We start from the raw sequence: 26,587 nt of genomic DNA, 5'->3' as shown, positions 1-26,587 counted from the left end.
ATCAGAAAAGTAGTCCGTAATGTGCCAGCCACACACAGCTGACTGATTAGAAAACAAGAGCATCCTAGGATTTGGCAGTTGTCTAAAAGATACAAGACCGGCAGCGCGTGTTTGAGCAAGCAAGCCGTAAGGATCACAGTTTCCCTCCCCTGAAATTACCCAAAAACCCATTCAAATCTTTTTGGGACTATTTCCATGCAGTTAAAAGTTACAATAAAATGGACGTAGCAACAGATATTTTCTTCTGTACTGTGACATACATCTAGCTAAGTGATAAGGATTATCGTAAAAGAAAAAATATAGGGTGGGACTTGGTTCAATCAATGCATCAAATGTTGAATGGATTTTGATATGGGAATTGCACTCAAAAATTAATGTGATCTTGTAGTCAATTGTGGAGGGACTAAATGATTGGTGAAGTCCTGCATAGATCACTAGAGAGAAGTCTGTAATATTCACTAGAAGATCAAGTTATGGCAATTACAAATTACAAAATTAAACATGCATGGATGAATTGTTCACAATAAGATCTATAACAAGCATTTAAAAAAGAAGGGGTGAAATTCATGCCGGCTTTTAGAAGTATACAAACTGGGCAATGTCTGTATAAAACAAACTTAATATAAACTTCTTGCTTAATGAACTGTTGTATAAAGTGACATCAAACTCACAATAGTGCTGCTGGACTGAATAACAGTTGAATCACATCAGTTTCCACTCCTGACTGCCATTTTGTTTTTGTTTTATCCATTTCTTTTTATTTTATAAAAAAAATTAAATTAAGGGTTATTTTTCTTACATTTCATCATTTCTATGTAAAGCACGCCAAATTACCATTGTGTAAAAATGTGCTAACTATACCTACCTTTAGGGATAGTTAGGTCACTTATTTCCAGACAAATTATTGTTTGGAAATAAGTGACCAGTATGAAAACCCTTGAATTTAGAGATTTGCTGCAAACAACACTGTCCCATGTGTGCATGGCTGACCATTTGTCATCCATCACCACAGAAAATAATTGTTCACAATAATATTTTGATCACAATGGGAAATGTCTATAACGTCAGTCACATACGAGCCATCTGTAAACACAGAGTTCTCTTTCTAACATTCGTTCGGTATCTCACTATGGGAACGCCTCTGGGCGTGACCGATCGCGGAAGCACCAATTACACCACGTCTGCCAAATATGGCAGACCAATCGCTGCAGCGATCAGGGAGTCCCTCTCCCTGTATATAAACCGCAGGTACCTGCCGTTTCGTCATTCTCGCTCTCTTCCCCGTGGAAGATTTCGGAAGCTGTCCTCAGCAGACTTTGGGAACTATTTGCTTAACAGTTTTCAGACGGAGCCGGCAGGTAACGTCACAAACGCAATACTTTCCTGAAGTGGTTGAGTGACTTCGTCACTTAAGAGTGCGATAACTAACGTGTCAAGACGAGTTTTCCTGCTCTTAAGTTTTTCTATCCCTTTTCCAAGTTTTTCTGGGCGCTTACCACGCACCAAAAAAATAAGGAAAATAAGATAGCTCTCTATTCGCGACACAGCTCCGTACCAGTTATCACGTTGTGTGAAAGCTTACCGTACGAGGAGAGTGCAGCCCCATCATCATGGCCACCGCGATAGAACCGGAGAGTCCCGGAGGAAAAGGTCGTCCTCCGCATCCGTGTGCTTGTGGAATGTGGATTTCTGCTAAGGATACACACGGCCTCTGCATCTCCTGTCTGGGCGCTAAACACGCTCAGGCCGCGCTGTCCAACCCCGAGGGCTGCCCGCACTGTGCTACGTTCTCGTCTAAGACCCGAGAAAGGAGACTCCGCGTGGCTATAGCTGGAAAAGCGGACCCATGCCTCTCTGCTCAACCCAGAGAGGAGCCCATGGATTGTCCTCAGGCCACCTGCTCATGGGCAGATATGATGGAGAAGGTATCACCCGTCCTTCCCCCGCTGTTCGATCCGTTAGCGGGAGAGGAAGATGACGATGATGAGGTGTTGTCGAACATACTCGAGGACGAGGATGACGACGACGAAGATGCCATTCTTCCCCTGAACCAGTCCCGACCGCCGAGCGCACAGGATGAGAGTTCACCCTCCCCTGTACAGGTGGACACGGATCTAATCGAGGTCTGTCGCAGGGCCGCGACTAGATTATCGATTGACTGGCCATCCCAACAGGCAGGTCAAGGGGCTGAAAGAGACCTGTATGATGGAAAGAGACTTCCGTCACGTCTCCCGCCAGCGAGGCAGTTTATTCCGGCCGTCCCGGCCTGTGTGGCTGAAATGAAAAAGTTTTGGGATAAGCCTTTTTCACATCGAGTGCCCGTTAAGGGTTTCTCAAGGCTTGATGTTCAGGGGATGGAGGATCTAGGGATGGCGGATCCTCCCCCTGTGGAAACATCGGTGGCAAATCACCTGCACCCTGGCCGCAGAGCAGCGCTCTCTTCAACCGGAGCCTCGCTGCCAGGGAAAACAGAGCGCTTTGCCGCCTCTGTTTTCCAAAAGATCTACAAATCAACGGCTCTGTCAGTTCGCGCTTTGAACGCGACGTCCCTCCTTACAGCCTATCAAGCGGAGCTATTAGAGGAGATGGGTCGTCAGCTGGACTCCGGATCTCCCAACCCAGTGCTCTGGGAGGAGATATGCGTCATCGCAGATTTGAACCTGCGCACGTCACGCGGAGCAGTTCAAAGCTGCGGACGGAGTATGGGCTTAGCAGTCGTGGGAGAAAGATCTCTGTGGCTGGGTTTGTCTGGACTCTCTGACAAAGAGAAAGCAGAGTTTTTGGATGCCCCGATAGATCCAAAGGCTATGTTTGGCTCCACGGTAACTGCGATGCGGCAGCAGTGCGATCTGCGAAAGAGAGAGGGGGAAGCTTTCCAGGCCTGTCTCCCCAGAAAGCCGGCGGCTCGGCCTTATCATCCGAGCCGGCCGAACTTCAGACCCTCAGGGAGAGGGGGGCACTCAGATTATCAGTCTTCCCGCCCCGCTCCGCCACAACCGCCGAACAACACGGCCCCACAGTCAAAGCCCGGTTTTGTGAGGCCAAAACAGTCTTTCGCGGCCGCAGCAGCAAGACACCGACCGGCCGCCCCCCAGGGGAATAAGAAGAGGCGGTCGACCTGATACGTCAGTTCGGCAGCAGGAAGGGTTGGTAGACAGCACCCTGGGTTTCTCTGTCCCATCCCTTCAGAACGATTCCTCTCTCCCTCCCGCGGGGAAGAGGAGAAGGAATTCAGAGGTAAATTGTGTTCGTGTGGACAGTTCAGAGTCCAATGTGTGCGGGAATGTGGCCAATGTTCTGCTAGTGCCCCCCAAGAGATCGTTTCCCCCTCCACGTTCGAGGTCCGTTACGAGGGAGGAAGATCTAACGTTCACAAACATCCCCTCAAAAATAAAATTTTCTCTGACGCATCCAGGTCAAGGACCGAGGGCGCAGTGTGTGATAAGAAAAGAAAAAGATCACAGAAAATTAAAACAATCACAAACACAGACCGACATAACTCCTTCACTGGAGCGGTCTCCCCCCCCTTTGCCGCTAGAGGGTGCTGCTGCACCTCTAGTGAGCGGGGACGGGAAGGGCCCACTCGCTGCTCAGGCAGTGAACTGGCGCGCATGCGCAGTTCATCCCTGGGTATTAACCACTGTAGAGAGGGGATACAGGCTTCAATTCGCTGTAAAACCTCCTCTGTTCAATGGAGTGGTTATTTCAGTGGCCAAAGGGGAAGCAGCTCTGGTTTTAGAGGAAGAAATAGCCTCTTTAATAAGAAAGAAAGTGATAAGAGTGATTCCAACGGAAGAAAGCCAGAAGGGCTTCTACTCCCGTTATTTTGTGATTCCCAAGAGAGGGGGAGGTCTCCGTCCCATTCTGGATTTACGGGTCCTCAACAGACACCTCAGAAAATACATTTTCAAAATGCTGTCTGTCAAAACATTGTGTCAAAATATTCGGCAAGGAGACTGGTTCACCTCAGTGGATCTCCAGGACGCATATTTTCACATAGATATTTTTCCTGCGCACAGGAAATATCTGAGGTTCGCCTATCAAGGCACAGCATACGAGTATACGAGAATACCATTTGGCCTCGCTTTAGCACCTCGAGTATTCAGCAAGTGTGTGGAAGGAGCCCTGACTCCGTTAAGGAGATCAGGGGTCAGGATTTCATCATATCTGGACGATCTGCTCATCTGCGCGCCGCTCCGACGGCAGGCAGAGAGCGACACTCACACACTAGTGACGCATATGGAGAGATTAGGTTTCAGAATAAACCAAACGAAGAGTTGTCTATCTCCGTCCCAGGAAATAGTATACCTGGGCCTCAGGTTAAACTCGGTGACGTTTCGAGCCTTCCTATCAGAGGAACGCATCAAGACGTTTCACAGCTGCCTCTCCCTTTTTCAACGAGGGAGATCAGTCTCTTTCAGAATGTGTCTTCGGCTTCTAGGACTGATGGCCTCAACTGTATCAGTGGTTCCCCTAGGACTGTTGCGAATGAGGGATTTTCAGAACTGGACAGCGTCACAGGGCATTCGCCCCAGGAGCCGCCTCAGCCGCAGAGTGCGCGTCTCACCAGAATGCACGAACGCGCTATATCATTGGAGGGCCCCGTCTTTCCTCGGGACAGGATGCCCTCTGGGTCCTATCGTACTAAGAAAAGTGGTGACGACGGACGCATCTCTCACAGGCTGGGGCGCAGTGCTCGAGGGCAGAACAGTGAGAGGAGTTTGGTCTCCCACACTGAGAGAGAAGCACATAAATTTTCTAGAGCTACTGACAGTGTTTCTAGCTCTGAGACATTTTGTGCAATTTCTCAAGAATCATCATGTATTGGTCAGGACAGACAATACAACGGCGATAGCCTACATAAATCGTCAGGGAGGAGTGCGTTCTCACGCGCTTCACATGGTAGCGAAGAGACTGATTATGTGGAGCAGCAGGACCTTCCTGTCATTACGCGCGACGCATGTCCCGGGAATAATGAACAGGGGAGCGGATCTACTGTCCAGAGGGAATCCCCTGTACGGGGAGTGGAGACTCCACCCCCAGGTGATCCTCATGTTGTGGCAGAGATTCGGCCAAGCTGCCGTAGATCTCTACGCATCGCACGAAGACGCACAATGTCCCCTGTTCTTTTCTCTGGTCGGCGACGATGCACCATTGGGTGTGGATGCTCACGAGTGGCCAAACGAGCCCACGAGTGGCCAAACGAGTTACTGTATGCGTTCCCTCCGTTGAGCTTGATCGAGCCGACACTGCGGAGGGTTCGAGAACGCAGACATGTGATGATTCTGATCGCGCCATACTGGCCGGGGAGACTGTGGGTGGCGGAGATTGCGCAACTGCTCTACGACCAACCTTGGCCGTTACCAGCGCGCAGGGATCTCCTCTCACAAGCACGGGGGGAAATATTCCATCCTTCCCCTCAGAAGCTAGCTCTCTGGGCCTGGCCCGTGAGAGGATGAATCTGAGCACAGCCGGGTTACCTCCGAAGGTTATTGAAACGATTCAGAACGCAAGAGCTGCCTCGACTCGTTCTCTTTATAATCTCAAATGGAGAGTGTTTGAAGAATGGTGCGCAGACAGGAACATTGTTCCATTCTTGTGCTCTGTTTCGGACGTGCTGTGTTTCCTTCAGGACCTCCTGGACAAAGGCAGAGCTTTTTCCACGGTTAAGGTTTACCTGTCCGCTATATCGGCGTGTCATGTGGGTATTGATTCGGGTACTATTGGCCAGCACCCTCTAGTCTGTCGATTTATGAGAGGTGCACGTAGGCTACATCCAGTATCAAAACCGCTGGTTCCGCCATGGGATTTGTCTGTGATTCTGAACGCGCTCTCTAATGCCCCGTTCGAGCCCATTGAGGAGATTGCCTTAAAGCTGCTCGCTTTAAAGACGGCTCTGTTACTTGCTCTTACAACAGCAAAAAGGATGAGTGAACTACATGCTTTATCAGTTCACCCTTCATGTATGAAGTTTGCTCCGGGGGGTCAAAGGGTTAATTTTAGAACTAACCCGGCTTTCGTGCCCAAAGTATATAATCACGCGGATTCTATAAGAGCAGTGGACTTGCCAGCCTTTCATCCGCCTCCTTTTTCTTCTCCAGAGGAGGAGAGATTACACTGTTTATGTCCGGTTCGTACACTGTTTATGTATGTACAGAGAACCCGCATATTGCGTAAGAGCAACCAGCTGTTTGTCTCGTGGGCGGACTCTTACAAGGGAAAACCTATCTCCCGTCAACGCCTTTCCCACTGGGTGGTAGAGGCTATCATGTTATGTTACAAGAGCATGAATATAGAGCCCCCTGTAGGACTGCGAGCGCATTCGACTAGGGGGGTGGCTACATCCTGGGCTCTATTTAGAGGCATTTCTATTCAAGAAATTTGCGCGGCAGCCAGCTGGTCCTCTCCGCACACATTTATTCGCTTTTATAGACTGGATGTTACAGAACCTTCTCTGGCCCACTCAGTTCTGGGAGTGTGCAGTCAGGTGGTATAAGGTGGTTTTTAATAAAGGGGGCGTTTTCCTCATAGTCGGTTTATTTACCGTCTGAGACAGTGATTCAGTTACTGGCTACTTATATCCCCTCTTCTTCAGTCTGCTTCGTCAGCATATCGGCAATACGGGAGTTGTCTATATCCCATAGTGAGATACCGAACGAATGTTAGAAAGAGAACGATAGGTTACTGACGTAACCCCGGTTCTCTGATAACATGAAGTGAGGTATCTCACAACATTGCCCTCCTTGCCTTTTCGCACGGAGAAGAGATATGCGGAGAATGACGAAACGGCAGGTACCTGCGGTTTATATACAGGGAGAGGGACTCCCTGATCGCTGCAGCGATTGGTCTGCCATATTTGGCAGACGTGGTGTAATTGGTGCTTCCGCGATCGGTCACGCCCAGAGGCGTTCCCATAGTGAGATACCTCACTTCATGTTATCAGAGAACCGGGGTTACGTCAGTAACCTATCGATATAGCAGCGCAAGACCTAATAACGTGAGTGACAACAGAACAAAACATCTGCTGCAAATGCATGAGCAATTCACATTGAAATTAAATTATTCAAATCACTTAGGGCCTTACACTGTCAAATAAAACACTGTAGCTGGCATTAACACACGAGTATATGACTGTCAATGAGAAGTGCATGACAACAACAAAAGCTGCAAGAGTCGGTGTGTCAGCAACCAAAATAACCATCGTGTTTTATAGCGCAACAATAAATGAAATACCTCGCTTAGTAGCGCTTTGAAATCTACAGCCAGGTAACAATATGCCTAGAAATCGAAATATGTTTCTGAAAGCTTAGTTTAGCAAACAACGGGGTTAAAAAACAAAAAGTGACAACATGACCGAGACAAGCAGGCCAACAAGCAGCTAACGCTCAGTTCGCTAAAGTGTCACATTAACCAGCTCGAGACAGCGTACAACAGACTTACCGACTAATTTGACGGCTGGGTGTGACGTTTTAAATTCAGTCGCGACTGATACGGGTCGGTTTTACAGTCGAGTTCTCGTTACAGTCCTCCAAAGGTCCTAGCTGCGAATGAAAGAGATAAAAAAAAGTCCTCCGTCGTGAGATTTTCTCCTCCCTTTAGCAACAGCCACAGCGCACAGCTGTCATCAAACGGGGACGCGCGCGGTGCGCATGCGCATTTCTAACCTGCGCAGACCTGCAGCGAATGGAACTTTTTTTGAGTGTGTTTTTCGTTTTGTATTTACAGTGGGTTTTCCATCACTGTTTTCTTTTAACATTACATAAAAACTATTTATACATTTAACTACTTTAGAGAGTTAAGGATTGACTGTTAAATTGTCAAATGTATTTTGGATAATACATTGTTTGATCAGCAGGTGTCGCTACCAGCATGTGATTGTAGAACAATCGAAGATAATGCTCTCTTTTATGGTGTGTTGTGGAAAATTTTGTTATATTTTCTTTTTTAATCTTTCAGATATGACTGCCTTTCTGTTGATGTTGCAATAATAACAATAATTGCTCTTAAATTGCAGAGGGGTGCCGTCTGTGCATGTATAATAATAAGAACTGTTATAGGATCAATTTGAATAGAAACTTGTAATTGAAATGCATAGCTTGAAAAAAAATTTTAAATCCAATGAACAGTTTAAATGGAACTGCAATTATATACAAACACAATACAGATGAATGGCATTAATTTCTTTATTACTGACAATATGACAAAATTCATCCAATCATGTTAATATGTTAATGTTGATGTTAATATCATGACATGTGCAACGTGAATGTAAACAAATTAATAAAATCTAAATTATTATAAGCTTATGTGCTTGATACAACTTTGAAAAATATAAACAACATAATAACATTTTATTAATCATCACAATTTGAGTCTTATTGGGTTTTTTTGCTCTTTTTTTGTACAAAACCTTACATATGCCTTACTGTTTATTTGATTAATACAGTTTGACAGAACTAAAATACATAGATTAGGATCCTGGAAGAGATATATTTGTTTTGTAAGTTCAGTAATAACAAAAAATCATTCTGTGCAATACACTGTAAAAAAAGATATATGATCAATAAGTTTTCGACAACGTATGTTTTTTACTTTGCTTTAACTCATCAAAATAAGTTATACTAGATTCAACTCATGTTTTAAGTCAGTTTAATGTAATTTAAGTTGAAATTACTTAAACATCCAAGTTGATTGTACTTAAAAATGTAAAAAAAATTACAGTGATGAAATGTGATACATTATAGCACACCGGTGATAAAACAAAAAGATTGTCTTATGTCACTATGTCTTAGTAATAATCAGCATTACACACTATTCACCTCCTCGGTGCATCTATTTTTTCTTTGAGGTTCTTTTAGTGGGATTTTTCTTGGTTGTCTTCAATAATTCCATGGACAAACAACACGAAGCACACAGAAGAGAACACGTGTGCTCCTCAGCTCTCTCGGCAGCTGTTCATATTGAATGATAATCTTGTGATCTCTAGCATTGATTCTGAAGAATGATACAGAATGATGCTGGTGTCTCCCCTGATGGCATTTTAATGACCTTTTCCAACTAGCAATAGTGTTTGGGTCATAGACCTCTCTAGCATGTTGGCTTACCAATGCGAGTCCTGCTTCGCAAAGCCTTCTTGCCTTTCTGAGCAGGAGGTAGAGCAGGAGGCAAAGGCCCAGGAGGGCGACTTAGCGCCTCGTCTCTTCTCAGCAACGTTGGAGCGCTGTTGTTGGAGGCGGTCTCCGCACCCCAGTCCCCCAGTGGCTCTGAATTGGAGCGGGGCCCCAGGGAAAGAGGTAGGCAAGTTTTAGGTGTGATAGTGGTCATTGTGCGGTTGAGCACTCGTCTCCTAGATGCTCCCAGGGGAGGCATGCTGGGAGGTCTCTGTTTCTTGGTCTCCATGGGATCGACTGTGTGGTTTCTGGGAAGCGCAGTGGGAGTTGTGCGAGCCAGCGCTTGTGTTCTCAGTAAGTTAGTAAGGCGGGTCTCCAGGCCGCAGAGCGCCTGCTCCGTGTAGCTTTGCATGTCGCAGCGAAGCTGAGCGAGCTCCTCTCTCAGATCCTTCTTTAATGTCTCGACGTTCAACAATATCTCCTCCAACAAGACTACACATAATTCTTCACCTCTCTCCTTCTTATTCTCCCCAGTCATTTGATCTTCTACAGTCCCTTTCTGGACCGCCTGATCCGCTGCGTTCTCCTCAGATGAGCTGATCTCAACTGTGTGTGTAGGTTCATCATGTTCCTTCTTGCTCTTCTCCAGTTCCTTGATTTGGTTTACAACATCCATTATGCCCGTGCGCTGACCATCCAAACCGGCCTGCGTCCTGATCTGACTCCTCACCAAAGAGAAGACTGAATGGATTCTAGCCTGCTTTTCTTTGTCTGTAACCACATCTGCTGCTTCATTCTTCTCCTCCATTTCTTCATGAACAGCAGGATCGTGTTCCTCGGCTTCAACCTGCATGTTTGTTTCCTCCTTCTCTCTGTCATCTCGGCTTCTCCTCTTTTGCAACCACTTCTGCACAATGGCTGGGTTTTCTGCTGTCTGCTCATTCATGATGCTCGGCTTTCTTTTATCTTTTCTTTACTTTTCTTAGCTCTTCATGCTTGTTTTATAATCGTTTTATAGCTTGTCTCACGTTTTATTATCTCTTTGTTGTTTCTTCGTTCTACTCTGATCTCTCTTATGACTTGTGCTGAGATCACATTGAGCTAAGAGAGACCAACGGCGCTGTATTTCCCCTGAGAACTGTAACTGTCCAATCAGCGTCGGCTACAGACTGTCACTGTTCTCTCGAGAAACATACCTCATGTGCATCAACATCTTTCCCCTAAACGCTCACATATGCTCATTTGCATTTCAGCTACTGCCAGTACAGCTCAAATACCTGCTCTCAGTAGGTTTGTACTTCTGAGAACACTTAAGAGTTTCACACTTACATCAGATGGATTCATAACATAGCATTGTGATCACAAATCAGAGTTTTTTTTCCTGGGCCACACAAATGTTACTTTATTTCCAGACTGATGTAAATACTTTATGAGAGCTCCTCATAAGATGCTGACTTCATAATAAACATTATATATATATATATAATTTACATTATATATATATAATAAACATTATATAGCCTATATATATATATATATATATATATATATATATATATATATAGGCCTATATATATATATATATATATATATATATATATATATATATATATAAAGCAAATTATTTTAATGTTTTAATTATTCCAAAGCCACTTATAAAAGTGTAAACGCAAATAATTATTAGTTACATCACACCTGATGACTGTCCTCAGCATCAACATGTTCTCAGTGGCAGCTTAAACACTGTTAATGAAGTCCCCAGTCGGTTATAAACATTTTGCTTTAAACATTTTAAAAGGGGGGAGCGGGGGCTGTTACACTAAACGTTATGTTTACCATCTTGATGTATTTTATAGTAGAAGGGGAGTGTGACAGAGAGGAGTTAGAATTGTTTGTGTCAGTATGACAATGCAGTTCTTTAAAATAATTTAGGTCTACATTAATTGTTTCCATACTGAAATTTAACTAACACGAGTAGCTATAAATTAATTTGTTGAAACAATTTCTAATTATTTAGGCTACGAATGCACATTTAAAAATGGGAATTAATAGTGAGTTTAACCTAACTTTTATAATTCTACCTAGAAAAACATGCATCAATCTTCATGACTCCTGAACTAAATCGTTTCACATAACCATACTCGCACTGAAAACTACAAGCGCAACTCAATAGCCAATAGGGTTGAAGGACCGTGTTCCTCCTCTTTTGCATGGAGACAAACATCTAAAGTTACAAAAAAACAAAACCTCACTCAAAAAACGCAGCATGTCTTTTTAAACGGACAGAAATACAAAGATCGATTATTCTGTTGTTGACTGGTTTTATATTTTTAGAGTTAGATGTTTACATTTGACTCGCTTCATAGACTGCAGGTAGGCTATAGTTTTAAAACCAGAAATTATATATGAAACTAGTTTTATTATAAAGTAGCATATGTTATGTTATGTTATGTATTATAATATAATATATTAGCCTAATCTGTCTAGTAAAAGCTTATTTCAACAGCAGAGCATCATGCAGTGCCGCTCTCGTCCTCTATGGGCGGAGTCTCACACACACAGCACTACAAATTCACATCTGCAGCATCTGCACTCAGTCACCACCTCACCTCATTTCTGCCACTGACCCAAGAAGAAGGTGTCTGCAAGAACCACTAAAAGATGGTAAAACACTTGATTTTTAAGACATTTTAAGATTTTGATTTGATTTGCTAACTGACCAAACAATTCAAACAAGCTTAAATTTCTTATTTTCTTTTCTACAGACAACCTACACTGACAAAGGTGAAAAGGTATGATAGCATTATATATGCATGCATGTATGTGTAAGAACATACTTTAATGTGTCCCCTTTCTCCTAATGATATTTTACTGCCACCTGCACGCTGAACTTTGTTCTGATTCTGACTTTACTTGTAGGCTACATCATTACTCTTCAGACTCTAGATTAATTCTGCTTATAGAATAGAAGGGTAGTACATCACAGTCGTTTCTGCTTGTATATGTCAACAGCACGAGCAGGGCAGGTTTGTCTGCTTCGACCACATCACTTTCTGGGTTGGAAATGCCAAACAGGTAATTCTTTAACACTATAAGTTAGTAGATTTAGTTTGTTTCTAAATATTAGAGGAGGTGTCCAGTAGGGAGATGCCATTGGCTCTTTTCAGGGGTGGAGGCAATAAGCTTGCAGAGGCAGAAACCACCATCCTCCACTCACTAATTTCTTCCATATTGAGACTTTTTAAGCACTTCTGTGATTTCCCCAGTAGATGGAGCCATTATCATACTACACATGTTGAAAAAAAAAAAAAAAAAAAAGATGTATAGTTTCACTTTGAAGATTCAGTGATTAGTTTGTTTAATTTAGCCTATATGAATGTTCAAAATGTACCGATGTAGATACGATAGATGAACAGTTTATTTTAAATTCAGATAGCTGATATCCCTTTATTACCCATATTCTTTTCACTTTAGATGCTGTGATAAATTTGTTCAGATCTCCCCATCTTGTAATTTTCTGTTTTCCTCTCTGTGCTGCGATGCACCTCAGGCGGCATCTTATTACTGTAATAAACTGGGGTTTGAGCCCTTGGCGTATCGTGGGCTGGAGACAGGCAGTCGTGATGTTGTTTCTCATGCGGTGAAACAGGGGAAGGTGAGAGTCAGATTGTGTCCATTCTCTTCGTTCCTTATGCTTTGTGAAGCCTGGCCAGTTTGATCTGCTTTGGTCAGAATTTTAAAAAGCCACATAGAAGTGTTCGCTGATCAATGTTTTCTATTTCCTGGACCTGTAGATTGTTTATGTCTTCACCTCTGCCTTGAATCCTGGTAATAAAGGTAAGACTGATAAATTAGTAAATAAATTAGCAATAATAGTATTGCCGTTTTTGGTATTTGATTATCTTTAAAACCACATTCCGTACTGTATAATCTGTCCTTTTCCTTGAACAGAGATAGGAGATCACCTGGTGAAACATGGAGATGGTGTTAAAGATGTAGCTTTCACTGTAGAGAACTGTGACTTCCTGGTAGAGGTAAATGCTCACTGTAAAAAATGATGATCAATAAGTTTTGACAACATGTGTTTTTACATTGCTTTAACTCATCAAAATAAGTTAAGCAATTTTCAAAGAAATGTATGAGTTATTCAATAAATCTTTTAAGTCAGTTTGATGTTTGTTGAAATGACTTAAATATCCAAGTTGATTGTAGGCTACTCCAAAAATTTAAGGCAGCAACTTGTTTTGTTTTTTTTACAGTGATAGTTTTCTCTCATGTTTTATCTGTTAAAAAACACCTGGGCATAATTTGCAATAATCACCTATTGGTTTATTCATTTTTTTCCTGCAGAAAGCGAGAGAACGAGGTGCCATTATCGTTAAAGAGTCTCATGTTGTGGAGGATAAGTTTGGCACTGTGAAGCTGGCAGTACTTCAGACAGTATGTATAATCTCATGTTTATATACGTTTAAAAAATAAATTAACACTTTTATTGAGCAAGGAAGCGTTAAAATTGGCCAAAAGTTACTGTAAAGACATTTATAATTTTACAAATGATTTATATTTCAAATAAATCCTATTCCTTTGAACTTTCCTTTGATAATAATAATAATAAAAAAGTATTGAGCTCTAAATCAGCATATATAATGATTTCTGAAGGATCATGTGACACTCACAGGAATTGATTACATTTTAAAATATATTAAAATAGAAAACTTATTTCAAATTGTAATTATTGATTATTGTTATTATTGATTGTAATATTTTACAATATTCTTGTTTTACAGTATATTTGATTGAATAAATTCAGCACTGTTGAGCATATGAGACTTCTTTCAAAAACATTTTAAAAAATCCTACCCACTTTGTGTGTGTGTGTGTGTGTGTGTGTGTGTGTGTGTGTGTGTGTGTGTGTGTGTGTGTGTGTGTGCGCGCGCGCGTGTGTGTGTGTGTGTCTGTGTGTGTATGCATATACATTTAAATCTTTCAACTTTTTGTCCCACTTCCGCTCTGATTCCTGTCATTGTTTTAGTATGGTGACACCACTCATACTCTAATAGAGCGGACAGGATATAATGGGCTCTTCCTCCCAGGATTCCATGCTCCTCTGTTCTGTGACCCTTTCTTGGCAAAACTGTGAGTGTGTTTATGTGTCCTTTGCTTCTTATATAAGATGTCCATATCTCCGATCATGCCTGGATGGATTGTTATATCATTGTCCTTTTCTTTGTCTCTTAACGTGATTGTTCTTTCACAGGCCAAGTGGGAAGCTGGACTTCATTGACCATGTGGTTGGAAATCAGTCAGACAATGAGATGGTGCCAGTAGTAGAGTGGTATAAAACTTTTCTAAACACATTGTCGAACTTATTTCATCTGCGTAATTGTGAACAGGCAAAGACAGCATCAGTCCTCTGTGCCAGGGTTGTCAAGACTGAAAAGCACAAAAGAAGTCACGAGAGATATACTCGCTTAGAACATCGCAGGTCTTTGGGGGGAAACTCCCTATCCGTCCCATCCAGTCAGAATACAACGAGAGCCCTTCCCCAGTGATCAGCAGTGTGTCTCCATGGTGAGGAGGGAGTAAAGACAGAAAGGAAAGATCAGAAGAGACTCAGAGAGAACAGACATAAACAGCAGATGGGGTGGTTGCATTTCAGTCTGTGCTAGTGGACGACTGAATATTATGCAAGAAAACTCCTTAGTAAGTATGACTCGGCAAAATTACTTTTCAAAGGATCTGAGACACCATCTGGAGACAGTTAGACAGCGGGGAGGGGGGAAAGAGGCAGTTGAGGGGTGGGAATAGAAGAATTATCTAAACCAGACCCCATCCCATCATGTTCAGCTCTTGTTAAAAACAAATTTTCTTGATTTCCAGTTCAAACATCTAAACATTCTTAAATCAAGATACATTTACTTGAGAGAAGCAAAATGACTTAAGATACTAAAAATAGTTTATGCTTAAAACAAAATAAAAAATTATGTCAATGGGGAAAGAAAAAGACTAAATTCAAAATGAAAAACTGTATTTTTTTTTCGTTGCCTTTTTAACCCTTAACTCTTTTAAATTTAATATATTTTTAAGAAAACAAGACTTTATATTTTAAGTCATTTTCCATCTCAATTAAATGTATTTTGATTTAAGATTTTTTTTTTGTTGTTGCTGTTGATATTTGTAATTGAAAAATAAGACAAAAATACTAAGTAAGAAAATCTGTGAAGATGCAGTAGTAGATTCATTATAAAACAAAATATTTGACAAATAAAAATATTTAATTTTGTTTTTAAAATGAAAATGCATTTGTTTCTAAAGGAAGAAAATGCATCACAAAAATAGGCCTATCTGAAAGAGAAAGGAAAATAAAGGCTGAGGTTTATAAAAAAGATAATAATAATAATTATGACTTATCCAAAATAATTTTTAATAATTTTGGCAGATCATAAATGTGACCATGGACAACAAAACCAGTCACATGGGTCAATTACATAATCTGAAAGCAAAATTAATAAGCTTTCCATTGATGTATGGTTTGGATAGGACAATATTTGGCCGATATACAACTATTTGAAAATCTGGAATCTGAGGTTGCAAAAAAATCAAAACATTGAGAAAATCACTTTTAAAGTTGTCCATTTATGTTCGCGATTCTGCTGCATTCTCTCACAAAAATATATGTATGTACGGTAGGAAATGTACAAAATATCTTCATGGAACATGATCTTTACTTAATATCCTAATGATTTTTGGCATAAAAGAAAAATCGATAATTTTGACCCATATATGTATTGTTGGCTATTGCCACAAATACACCCGTGCAAATTGTGACTGGTTTTGTGATTCAGGGTCACAAATTGTGACTTGCTTTTTTTTTTTTGCCCATGCTTTTCACATCAGGATCATTGTGTTAAACTGACCTGTATGCATTTGTATGAAGGTATCAGAGGAACCTGCTGTTCCACAGATTCTGGTCTGTAGACGACAAGCAGTTACAGACTCAATACAGTGCGCTGCGCTCCATAGTGGTGGCCAACTACGAAGAAACTGTGAAAATGCCAATCAATGAACCAGCCATGGGAAAGCGCAAGTCCCAGATCCAGGCATGTATTACAGACATTATACTGCACTTTCATCTATCCATCCATGCATCCATCCATTCATTTGACTATATCTTTTCTCCTTTTAGGAGTATGTGGAGTACTATGGTGGCCCAGGGATTCAACACATTGCCATGAACACCTCTGACATCATTACAGCAGTGAGTAAAAAAAGCTTTTCATCCAAGGTTTTACAACATCGATGCAGAGATCAAATACATTTGTAGAATGAAAAGGGTTGGAATTGTTCTTTGTGAAAGCTGAAAACGTTTACTTTTGGTATATTGCATTGACAAGAATATGTTTTCAGATCCGTAACCTAAAGGAACGTGGTATGGAGTTCATGTCAGTGCCTGACACTTACTACCAGCAGCTCAAGGAGAATCTGAAGCTTTCCAAAGTCAAAATTGTTGAGGACATGAGCATACTGGAGGTACAATGCTTGGTTATTGGCCACCTGATAGTCAATTTAAATGTAAATTTCTTTAATAGGTTTGAAGCAGAATGTGAAAATAATGTGGCATTGTTTATACAGGAACTTAAAATCTTGGTGGATTATGATGACAATGGCTACTTGCTCCAGATCTTCACTAAACCAGTACAGGACAGACCCACCGTGTTTCTAGAGGTCATCCAGAGACACAACCATCAAGTAAGACTGCTATTATAAATCTCAGAATATAGCAAATATTTCAGAAATCATTTCAGAACATACATTCATATTTAAATTTTCAATGAATTGATCAAATCTATTGTTCGGAAATGTCTCCTAAATGTGTAGATATATGGTAGTGCATTAATAAAAGAAAATCCTCTACTTTTTCAGGGTTTTGGTGCTGGAAATTTCAAATCTTTGTTTGAGGCTATTGAAGCTGACCAGAATGCCAGAGGAAACCTCACCATTCTTACACCAAATGGCACATCAGAGAAACTCTGAATAGGCTATTCATTGTAAATGCATGGTACACATATATTGAAATATGCACAGCACACTTGCTGCCAATTTGCTTTGTCATATTTCTGATGGTTTTCAAGTAGGCTATGGGCCATTATATGTACCCACGTGTTTCTTTGCAAACAGACACTTTTGAGCCTGTGGACTTTAAGAAAAGAAACGCAATCATGAACATTCCCACCACATCTCAAATTATGTTTTATGTTTACCAGCATACTGTGGTGAAAATAAATGATGGCCTTGTGGAAATTAGATTTTTTTTAAAAATGAAATGCCCTTCTTGCCCAGGCTAATTTCATTGTTAGCACTTTATGTATCACTTCACTGATGCATAATTTGACAAAATTACAGCTTGATTGGAAATGAAGCGCAATTAATAAATAAAAATCATATTCATGAAAATAGCCTACCTTGATTTTTCTTTGTTTCACGTCTTATTTGTCGCCTCGAATTCTGAACTGACACTACCTCCTTGGAAAACAAGCACACTAACGTTAGCCTAAAAAACTTTTTGGCCTACATATTGTGGTGGAAATAACGCCGCACCAAGCATGCAGTTATTTACGTTTTTAAAAAAAATCATGTAACATAAATAAAGTAACTATTCGTAACACATATTCGCTTTCCATTTTTGTTCAAATTGTCTGCTTTGACTGTATGTGCCTCCAACGGGGAATTAGCTCAGATGGTAGAGCGCTCGCTTAGCATAAGAAGGGGCCCAATCTTTGCGCCCCGCACGCAAGCGAAAAAGACGCAGAAAACGGGAATACGCGCACAAATTTGCCCTGCAACAATATTCGGGCTATATTCCTATGCGTTATGGAGGAGTTTTAGTTACATGTGAAACAAGTCACCCTCCACGGGCTGGGCTCGAACCCGTGTTCTGCACGACCATAGTGTGTGATCAACTGCGCCTGCGCCTTCATTTGGTTATCTATGTGACATATCATTATATTGATTGATATTAATTGAGTATATTATTTTTAAAAAGCATATTACATGTTTATGGTTTAATAAAACATTAAAATGTTTCTTCAATTATGTGTTTTTTTGTGTGTGGGATTGATTGATATGATTTATCTGATTTATTTTAGGACACTTCAAATGTTTTATTAAAATGAATACACACAAATATTGAAATGACATTTCAAATGTAAAATGTTTTATTAAAATTAATATATACAAATATTGAAATAAGTACACACACACATATATAAATATATGTACATACACACAATATATAATAGGACAGATTGCACATTCCAGTCCCAAGGCAATTAAAAGCAGCACAATGAATAAGAGTGTGAACAGTATTATTTACTAAAACTAAGTACAAGACATTAATAAACAACAATAAACAACTAACAATGTGGAAATAGAATAGAACATTCTGTAATATAAATGAAACAAACAAGTCATTACAGAAAGATGGGGAAAAAAGAAGGTAAAAGTATTTACATTTTAACATCAATTAGTTGCAGCTGAGGTAAGTATCAAGATTTATTTACATGTTTACATATTTACAGTCTAGTATTTACAAGATTATTATTATTATGGAGGTGGCTGTCCAGGTTTTTTCTGCTGGCGCTGTTCTACCAGCCACTCCTCTAAAGATTTGCCACCAGAGACACTGGGGCAAAACGTGGCACTGCCGAAGCGGCTGTGGCCGAACTCCTTAGTTTTGGGCTTGCCACACTTAGAGCATTTGTTATATGCCACTTCACGGACATATTTCCTTTTGTGGGCTCCACTGGCCTCCTCTTCTGCCCTGCGTCGCCTGTTCCTCTGAGTGAAGCGGGACACAAACACCGAGGCAGTGGGAGCAGGAGCCTCAGGCGTGTCAGGAAATACTGGAGTTGGAGCCAGGAAAGGAGCAGCTGAAGGGCCACCTGCACCTGCTGCCATCAGCGTGGGCACAGGGTTCAATAAAATGAACTGGGGCAGTGGCACAGGAACTGGGGGAGGAGTAGGAGCTGCTGGGGTAATGGGCCGCACAATTGTAGCGCTGGCAGGTCGTTTGCCCGGCCGTAGCTTAGGAGCCTGTCCCGCTCTGTTAGGAGGAAGGACAAACTCGTGCCGGGCCCCTGATGTGGAGGGAGCCTCATCCAGCCTTTCCCGCGGAGCAGGAAGCTGTGAGCTGGCCACAGCGATCCGGTCTTCTGCAGCAAGGCCCTGGGTAAGGACAGTCACTTCCTGGATGTTCTCCCTTCGATTAAACCTGCAATCAAAAAAATTATTCATTATAAATAACTGCTATCCCTTTCATTCAAATGTATATGTAAAACCATGCTTACCACTGAGTGAGAGTCCTCTGATTCAGCACAAACAGCTGAAGTGACGTGGCCTCCATCAGAGTGTGGCAGTTCAGCACCAGGTCTCGGATGTGGTGGTAATCGTTGAGCACCTTAGTCCAACGAGGAAGACGGACTCCATCTTTCTTAGTTGGGGACTTGTGCAGTGCACACAGTTTGATGCACATGGCCTCGACTAAGCGACTGGTGCTGGGCCACTGAGCCGGCCCCCCAGGATGACCGATCAGACACCTCTTCACACTCTCCACACCCGGTGTCACTCCTGTGTTTTTCGGAGCCTTGAAGCGTCCGTGGGTCAGTTTGGGCTGGTGTCTGGGCTGATAGTGGATCCTCCTCTTGTCCCCATCAGGAAGAGCAGTCCACAGACGGATGACCTCTGTGACCTGCTGCTCGTCCAGGTAGAGTGCCTGACGGAGGGACATCAGGTACTCAGCCAGATCCTGCACCTTATCCCAGCCCGCAATGCCATCGGGTCCAAGAACAGGAGCCTGTAGAAGTATTACAATAACAATACATAGCATGTTAAATGTCAGAGTGTAAAAGCAAATGGAAACTAAAAATGAGCAGCTTACTTACAGGAGCCTGGTCTGCAACACTGGACCCAGTTGATGTTGCAGGAGCAGAGGCAGCACTTGGCTGGACAGAAGGCTGTGGAGGAGACTGCAGAGGAGGGTGAACAGGGCGCTGCAGAGGAGGGTGTAGAAGAGGCAGAGCAGGGCGCTGCTGAGGAAGCTGGGCAGACTGCAGAGGAGGCTGAGCAGGGCGCTGCAGTCCTTGGCTGGATGTGGGTGGCTGTAGTGAGGATGATCCTGGTGCAGAGGAACAGGGGTTGAAGGCCTGGGGGAAGCTGCTGTGGACTGGGACAGTCTCAATGGGGTCATAGAGGACTGGCACTGTGAGGTCCTCAGGTTCCTCCTCAACGAAGCCTTCATCCTGCACCACCTCATCATCCATCTGCTCCACCAGCCGATCCTCCTCTTCTGGGTTATCCATAACAGTCAGGGATTTCCCAGACTGACTGTACAGATACTCCATACCCAGCAGCTCCCCTGCAAAACAACACACATACAAAGCACATTCACATTATTATAACTGTAGTGGCTATTTGTCCATAACAAACTGAAACAAACAAACAATCAAACTTTTCAAAGTTTGATCGTTTGTAGGCTTGACGCAGTTTAACAGATAAAAAAAATGAAAATAATAAACAATAAAATAATAAGCATAGATGCAAAATAAAGCAAATTCACTTTAGGAAAAGAAAGCAAATAAATTAGGCTATAAAGGCTCAAATTAAGCCTAAATTAAACAACAATAGTTGAAGTATTTGAAATAAAATATAAAAATGTACACTCAAACACTCATACACCTGTATAATGTATAATCTTTTGTTTGAGTTAACATGAATAATTCTCACCTGTGTAAGCCCCTGGAGGCTGGTAGCGCTCATCCAGGGACATCTTCAACACTTTGCGGCTGAGCCGGTCCATTGCCTCCCTCTCAGCGCTGCTGTAGGTCCTCAGGTCAGTCTTTCCCCTTACTGCTTCATCCATCCGGTTCTGGTTCCAGCGCATCAGGCCTTCCAGGAGATAGGCCTGGAAATGCGCATCACTGGCACTAGTCCCTAGAGGTTAAATAAAGTCAAATATATATAATCTATGTATTCAGAACGGCAGAACAGGTTATAAAAGTTTTACGTTTTTAGCAGGTTATAAAAGTTATAACCTACCTGGGATGAAGCGATTTAAATGGAGGTGGAAAGACTCCAAGGAGGTGGAGCCACGAGCACAGCGATAGCAGCTGAGCTCCACACCACCCTTCTTCACTGTGTCTGTCTTCTGGTACAGAGGGAAGCCCTCTGGGTCCTGAATACAGGCAATGTGCCTCTGCTGGTCTATCCAGACCTGTTGGATGCGCTCGTGGTCCAGCAGTGGTACACCCAGAGTGTCCCTCCCCTTCTCACTGTCCATCTCTTCAATGAGTGCCTTGATCCTCTTGGTGGTCTCCTCCACTCCTCTGGTCCGCTTGCGACAGTGCAGCGCCAACTCCTTCCTGGTGATCAGCTTATCCAGGGCCTTCTCTGAGACTGGACCAGCTCCTCTGGCCTGTAGCTCCCCCTGTTTGGCCAACCGAAGAGCAGCGACATCATCTGGATCCAGCTCAAAGATGCACCTGGAAAGCCGAGTCATGAAGGTGCCGTAGAGCCGATGAGCCTCCGTGATGACACCTGCTGCAAAGCGCCGCATGAAGTGCCAAATGTCTAGGCGCACTTGGAGCTCATCCCACTCTGTGAACATGGCTCTGACCTGCGACTGTCCGTGTGCGAGTGGGCTGCAGCAGTCTCTGTCCACGTACATGACGGCGGGCGGTGCCACTCCCGCCTCCCTGTACCTCTTCATGAGACCCACCGCCATGGGCCACAGTCCATGCCCCTCTGCCGCTGTGAGCACTGACACCAACACCTGGCCGTGCTCATTGCCTACATTAGTGCACCAACCAGCAGTGTTGGCAGCAGCGCCGGCCAGTTTTTTGGTGACCTATGTGAAAAAAAACAGTAGAATAAACAAATGTAAGAAAAATTTAAGATAATAACAATTATTATTATTCAAACTTGACTTTTATACCTTTTTGGTGGAGTCCATCTTGAGGACAGAGCCAAAGACCGAGGTTATTTTGGCCTTGACCTCAGGTAGCCGCGAGAGGACGTCCCTGGCATACACAGACAACAGCCACTTGGGTTTGGGGATGGGCGGGAGGGGTGGGGGCGCAGAAAAGACTGCAGGCTCAATGATGGAGGAGTCTGTGAAGGGCTCACAGACAGTGAGGTACTCCAGCGTCCGCTGTGACCACGCTGAGGTGTGCTGCTCCTGCAGCTTTTTGTGAAGCTGCGTGACACTGTTGCCCTGGGTCCTCTCCCGCATCATTATGACTACACGGTAGTCACACGAGTACCTACAGACAGTCAAATAATTATGTTCAGTGCCACATCTTGCTATTTCAATGTTAATGTCAGTAAAGCAATGTATTTGATTTTATACAGTACAACAAATTACAGTGCATTGCTCTAAATATGAATGTGTTCTACCTGTATGTCAGAATGGCGGGGAATTTTCTGCGGTGTCCCATGTCGAGCTGTCCCAGGATGTCTTCAGACCAGGCTGGATACTTCTTCTTGCACCCTTTGCACTCCAGATACTCTGTTGCCATGTCATACCACCCGTCTATGTCCAGGACCTTGCGCACAGTGCGATAAAGGCCAGCAGCTGTCAGCTTGTGGTTATTGCAGGCTGGCTGGACACAGACAAGTGGAATGGACCACATCTTCAGCGGCATCCAGAGGAACAGAGGGCGGCAGAAGAAGATATCAGGAGAAGCAGGGGGCTGGGTGAAGACGGTCGGGGGCTGGGGAGGGTACCACCAGAAGTTGGGATGTGGCATCAGCTCAGGCTTCCCTGTTTTTGCGTTGGCCCTGAACAGAGTCTTTCTGATCCAGTCCTGCTGGAAAGATGGGAGTTGCTCGTTCCAGTGGACAGGAAGCTCTGCAGGCGAATGGGACACCTGGCCAGGGGTCCACAATGCTGGAGGAGCAGGGGTAGGAGCACGAGCCGGGGCAGGAGCACGAGCCAGGGCAGGAGAACGAGCCAGGGCAGGAGAACGAGCCAGGGCAGGAGCAGGAGCCGGGGCAGGAGCATGGGCAGGAGCATGGGCAGGAGCATGGGCAGGAGCATGGGCAGGAGCCGGGGCAGGAGCATGGGCAGGAGCATGGGCAGGAGCATGGGCAGGAGCATGGGCAGGAGCATGGGCAGGAGCATGGGCAGGAGCACGAGCCGGGGCAGGAGATCGAGCCAGGGCAGGAGCAGGGCCTCTCAAGGCCGCAGTGGCTGGAGCGTAAAAAGACACAACATAATTATCTTATTGTTTTAAGACTTTCACTGCATGACTTTCTCAGCTCTGCTGGACAGCTACTGCGATTACAAGGTTTAGTGCAAAGCATTTATGATTAGTAGACAGGCGACATGATGATGAAACGATGGAAGGAAGCAGTGAAAATCATCCTGTTTATCACCCAAGCACCATTAGGACAAATACAAGAAGAAAAATGAGATGGGATAAGCAAAGTGTGAAGCAAAGCAGCCCAAACACTGTGAGTGCCTCTAACTACAACAGCCACTTATTCCAAGGGGAGTGGGGGACGTGTGAGATGACAAGAATGAGCTTTAGTCTGTGATTATGATAAAAAATGAAATAAAAACCTTTTACATACACCTTTAAATTCCCTTTTTGCTTTGAAGATGTTCACTCAAAGAGTGAATGTAGATTGACACCTGAGAAGTGCCATTCCTCTGTGTTGTAAAATAAAAGAATATGATATGTCATTTAAAAAATACTGTTGTCACAGAATTGTTTGTAAAATATTGTTTAAGATTTACATACCTTGAGGAAGTTGCTCCTCAGCTTGTGAAGCTACAGTTGCCATCTCCTCGTCATCTTCCTCCTCAAAAAAATCCCTAGCAGCAGAGTCTGTAAAATAACATAAAACACTAAGCACATGTCACCAACACACTTGTATGCGTTAAGTGATACTCACCACATGTAAAGAGTCGTCTCCGGGCTGCGGACTCAGACGCAGGAGGGAAACGTGGTCCTGCAGCTGTTGTTGACAAAACACGTATTTTCGTTAGACATATATACTGCATAATATATACTGTAATGATTTTAAAGCTGGCAAATCACTTACAGGGTTTGGCTGGAGACAAAATCTTGTGTGCCAGCTGTGAAGCAGATAAATGCTTCCCCCGCGCCAAAAGGGCCTTCACATTGGTCACCAGCAGTGGCCTGTTCTGAGTGCCAGCAGGTGGAGGAGGAACATACATAGTGCCAGTGGGCACAGCAGCAGTAGGGGCAGATGCAGCGGGCACAGTGGTGGTGGGTATGTGGGCTGGAGCCTGCCTCTTCAGCACGTATGCTTTGAAAAGGGCCATGTTGGTGTTGGGCCTGGCCTTTGCCTTCTTTAGGTAGGTGATGAGAGCCTGGGCCTCCTTGCTTGGGTCCTCATACACCTCCTTCATTGACCTACCCTTAAAATCACCAAACTCCACCATCAGACATCCAGAGTCTCCCGTCCTCTGGGCCTCCTGCAGCATGGCCTGTTTTTTCTGAAACACCTCCACAGCCTCACCTACCTCCCTGATCTGCGAGGTGTATCTGAGGAACAGGTGTTTGTTTGCCGACAGTGGGTTGTTCCTCTCCTCCTCCCCCAAAATGCTGCTGACCAGATACACTGCATACCCCAGTGAGTTCTCCAGCAGCCACAGGAACTTCTGGCCCTGGTGTTTCCCAAACTGGATCTTGCAGTGAGCCAGAACCAGGAACTGGTCTCCAGGATTCCCTCCATTCTGCCTCACAAAGGCAGTGGCCTCAGCCAGGACCTCCTCCTTACACCTGGCCCTCCCTGCCACCGTGATCTCACTCCTATTGGCTTCCTCAGTTGGCCCCATGAGGAGTCGACCCTCAGAGGTTTTTCGAAAAACCGGGTATGCATACATAATCTGAAAGGACACAGGCATAAACAGAACATAGGTGTCATATTCCAACTGAAAGTATTGTGCTACACCATTTGTTTTTAATGTAATTGATTAATGATCATATGTTTTATGAATTGATTTTACCAGCATTATTGTTATTATATACAACTGTAAATCACTTTGAATTGCCTAATGTACAAATTGTGCTCTACAAATAAACTTGTCTTGACTAGCCTTGCCTATATGACTGTAAATCATTTAATAATTGAAACACTGGATTTATAAAACCTTTCAGCATTCAATGAACTTACAATGGGCTTAATTCATTTGCAAATCATTCACTGCTGTCCTGGAGTCGCTAAGTAATTGTAGTAGCATTGATTCATATTAAAATACTGTACAATCTTATCATATTTAGCTATTACCCACAGTATCTTGACAGCATCAAGTAACACTTCTTGGTACAATCTTGCTGGTATCATGCCATGCATAAATCATTTTGTTTTGTTTAGCTTTTGTGGCAGAGATTAGGAAGCACACAATATAATGTAAAGGTAAAAATATGATCATCAAACAGATCTAAAACGTAAAATTGTAAATCAAATCGTTTTGGTATATATTTTATAAGTCCTGGTGTCCTCTACAGAGGACATAGTATAACATATATATGAATAAAACATTATAATGTAATGACACAAAAAAAAATACTAAATTAACAACAACAAAAAAATGGTCTCAGGATATAACGTTAGCTTAATTAGCGGCCGGCTAATTAACTTGACAGTATTGACATGTTTTTTACTGTATTTATCATGGGAAATGTTACAGGTTCACAGGTACTTAAGAATACGTGTGCTATACATGCTAGCTAGCTATATTGGCATGTTTTATTTTCCCAAAATACACACTGTATACGAATAAATAATGAACGATTATACAGTAATGAAGAATAGCCTTACCTGTTGCAAAGATGACAATAATAGCGGCCGCCGATTGGTCAAAAGTAGTAAGCCACATGAGAGCAACGCAATTGGTCAAAAGTAAGCCACAGGAGAGCAACGCGATTGGTCAAAAGTAAGCCATAGGACAGCAACGCGATTGGTCAAAAGTAAGCCACAGGAGAGAAACGCGATTGGTCAAAAGTAAGCCACAGCAGAGAAACGCGATTGGCTCATTTGGGCTTACTTTGGCTCAATTGGTAGGAAGCAGGAGGCGCAAGCGAGAGGTAGCGGGATCGATGCCCGCATTCTCCAATGACATTTTTCCTTGCGTAAAAAAAAATGTCAAAGAATACAACGTAAAGGCTTACAAAGCTAAGCAGTGTTCAGCGGATAGCCGACTAACTGAGGTACCCATTTCTTGAAGCACAAAACAAAAATTAAAAGTAGTGCAATTATTTCAAAAACATATAATATTTGACTTTACACTTAGATAGTGGGCAGAAAATAAAAACATTAATTTGGAAAAATACACGTTTTTATTTTAATTTATATTTCACAATAAAACTCATGAAAGCATATTTAACTTGAATCCAATTCAAACCTTCCAACAATAAACATGATGAAAACTAAATGTAACCAGTTATGGC

The 26,587-nt window shown here is 43.0% G+C and overlaps 3 protein-coding genes across 13 annotated transcripts in view; 1 reads left to right on the top strand and 2 right to left on the bottom strand.

Annotated features, from left to right (window-relative positions):
* Positions 1–7,630, bottom strand: part of gapvd1 (GTPase activating protein and VPS9 domains 1) — a 45,986-nt gene extending 38,356 nt beyond the window's left edge. For all 10 annotated transcript variants that reach the window (XM_079637071.1, XM_079637073.1, XM_079637075.1 and 7 more), the window contains exon 1: positions 7,441–7,630. The gene's annotated coding sequence lies outside the window, so the exon portion shown is untranslated. The remainder of the gene's footprint in view (positions 1–7,440) is intronic.
* Positions 7,631–9,088: 1,458 nt separating this feature from the next.
* Positions 9,089–18,083, top strand: hpdb (4-hydroxyphenylpyruvate dioxygenase b). 2 transcript variants are annotated; one of them, XM_079637068.1, is made up of 16 exons: positions 9,089–9,293; positions 9,645–9,724; positions 11,617–11,774; positions 11,876–11,902; positions 12,123–12,185; positions 12,661–12,765; positions 12,905–12,947; positions 13,062–13,144; positions 13,461–13,550; positions 14,143–14,246; positions 14,368–14,445; positions 16,048–16,210; positions 16,297–16,368; positions 16,518–16,640; positions 16,743–16,859; positions 17,034–18,083. In XM_079637068.1, exons 3-16 carry the CDS (start codon positions 11,772–11,774, stop codon positions 17,142–17,144), a joined length of 1,182 nt encoding a protein of 393 aa, XP_079493194.1. In that variant the 5' UTR covers positions 9,089–9,293; positions 9,645–9,724; positions 11,617–11,771; the 3' UTR covers positions 17,145–18,083. The 2 variants fall into 2 exon arrangements, with proteins under 2 accessions (XP_079493194.1, XP_079493193.1); XM_079637067.1 differs by lacking the exon at positions 9,645–9,724.
* A 630-nt stretch (positions 18,084–18,713) lies between these two features.
* LOC307012236 (uncharacterized protein) lies at positions 18,714–25,149 on the bottom strand (the record flags this gene model as incomplete). The annotated part of the gene is made up of 11 exons (XM_079638657.1): positions 18,714–19,380; positions 19,457–19,962; positions 20,051–20,523; positions 20,892–21,098; positions 21,204–22,011; positions 22,099–22,426; positions 22,560–23,355; positions 23,909–23,995; positions 24,063–24,125; positions 24,213–25,023; positions 25,144–25,149. 11 exons carry the CDS (start codon positions 25,147–25,149, stop codon positions 18,714–18,716), a joined length of 4,752 nt encoding a protein of 1,583 aa, XP_079494783.1.
* Positions 25,150–26,587: the final 1,438 nt, after the last annotated feature.

Source organism: Phoxinus phoxinus, assembly GCF_949152265.1.
Source record: "Phoxinus phoxinus genome assembly, chromosome: 15".
Lineage (NCBI taxonomy): Eukaryota > Metazoa > Chordata > Actinopteri > Cypriniformes > Leuciscidae > Phoxinus > Phoxinus phoxinus.
Note: the sequence above shows the minus strand (reverse complement) of the source record. Positions and strands in the feature narration are given on the sequence as shown.

Coding starts and splice junctions, on each gene's coding strand:
- hpdb (XM_079637067.1), top strand. Junction 14,446..16,047: donor ATGGTGCCAGTAGTAGAGTG/GTATAAAACTTT, acceptor ATTTGTATGAAG/GTATCAGAGGAACCTGCTGT. Junction 16,860..17,033: donor TCCAGAGACACAACCATCAA/GTAAGACTGCTA, acceptor CTACTTTTTCAG/GGTTTTGGTGCTGGAAATTT.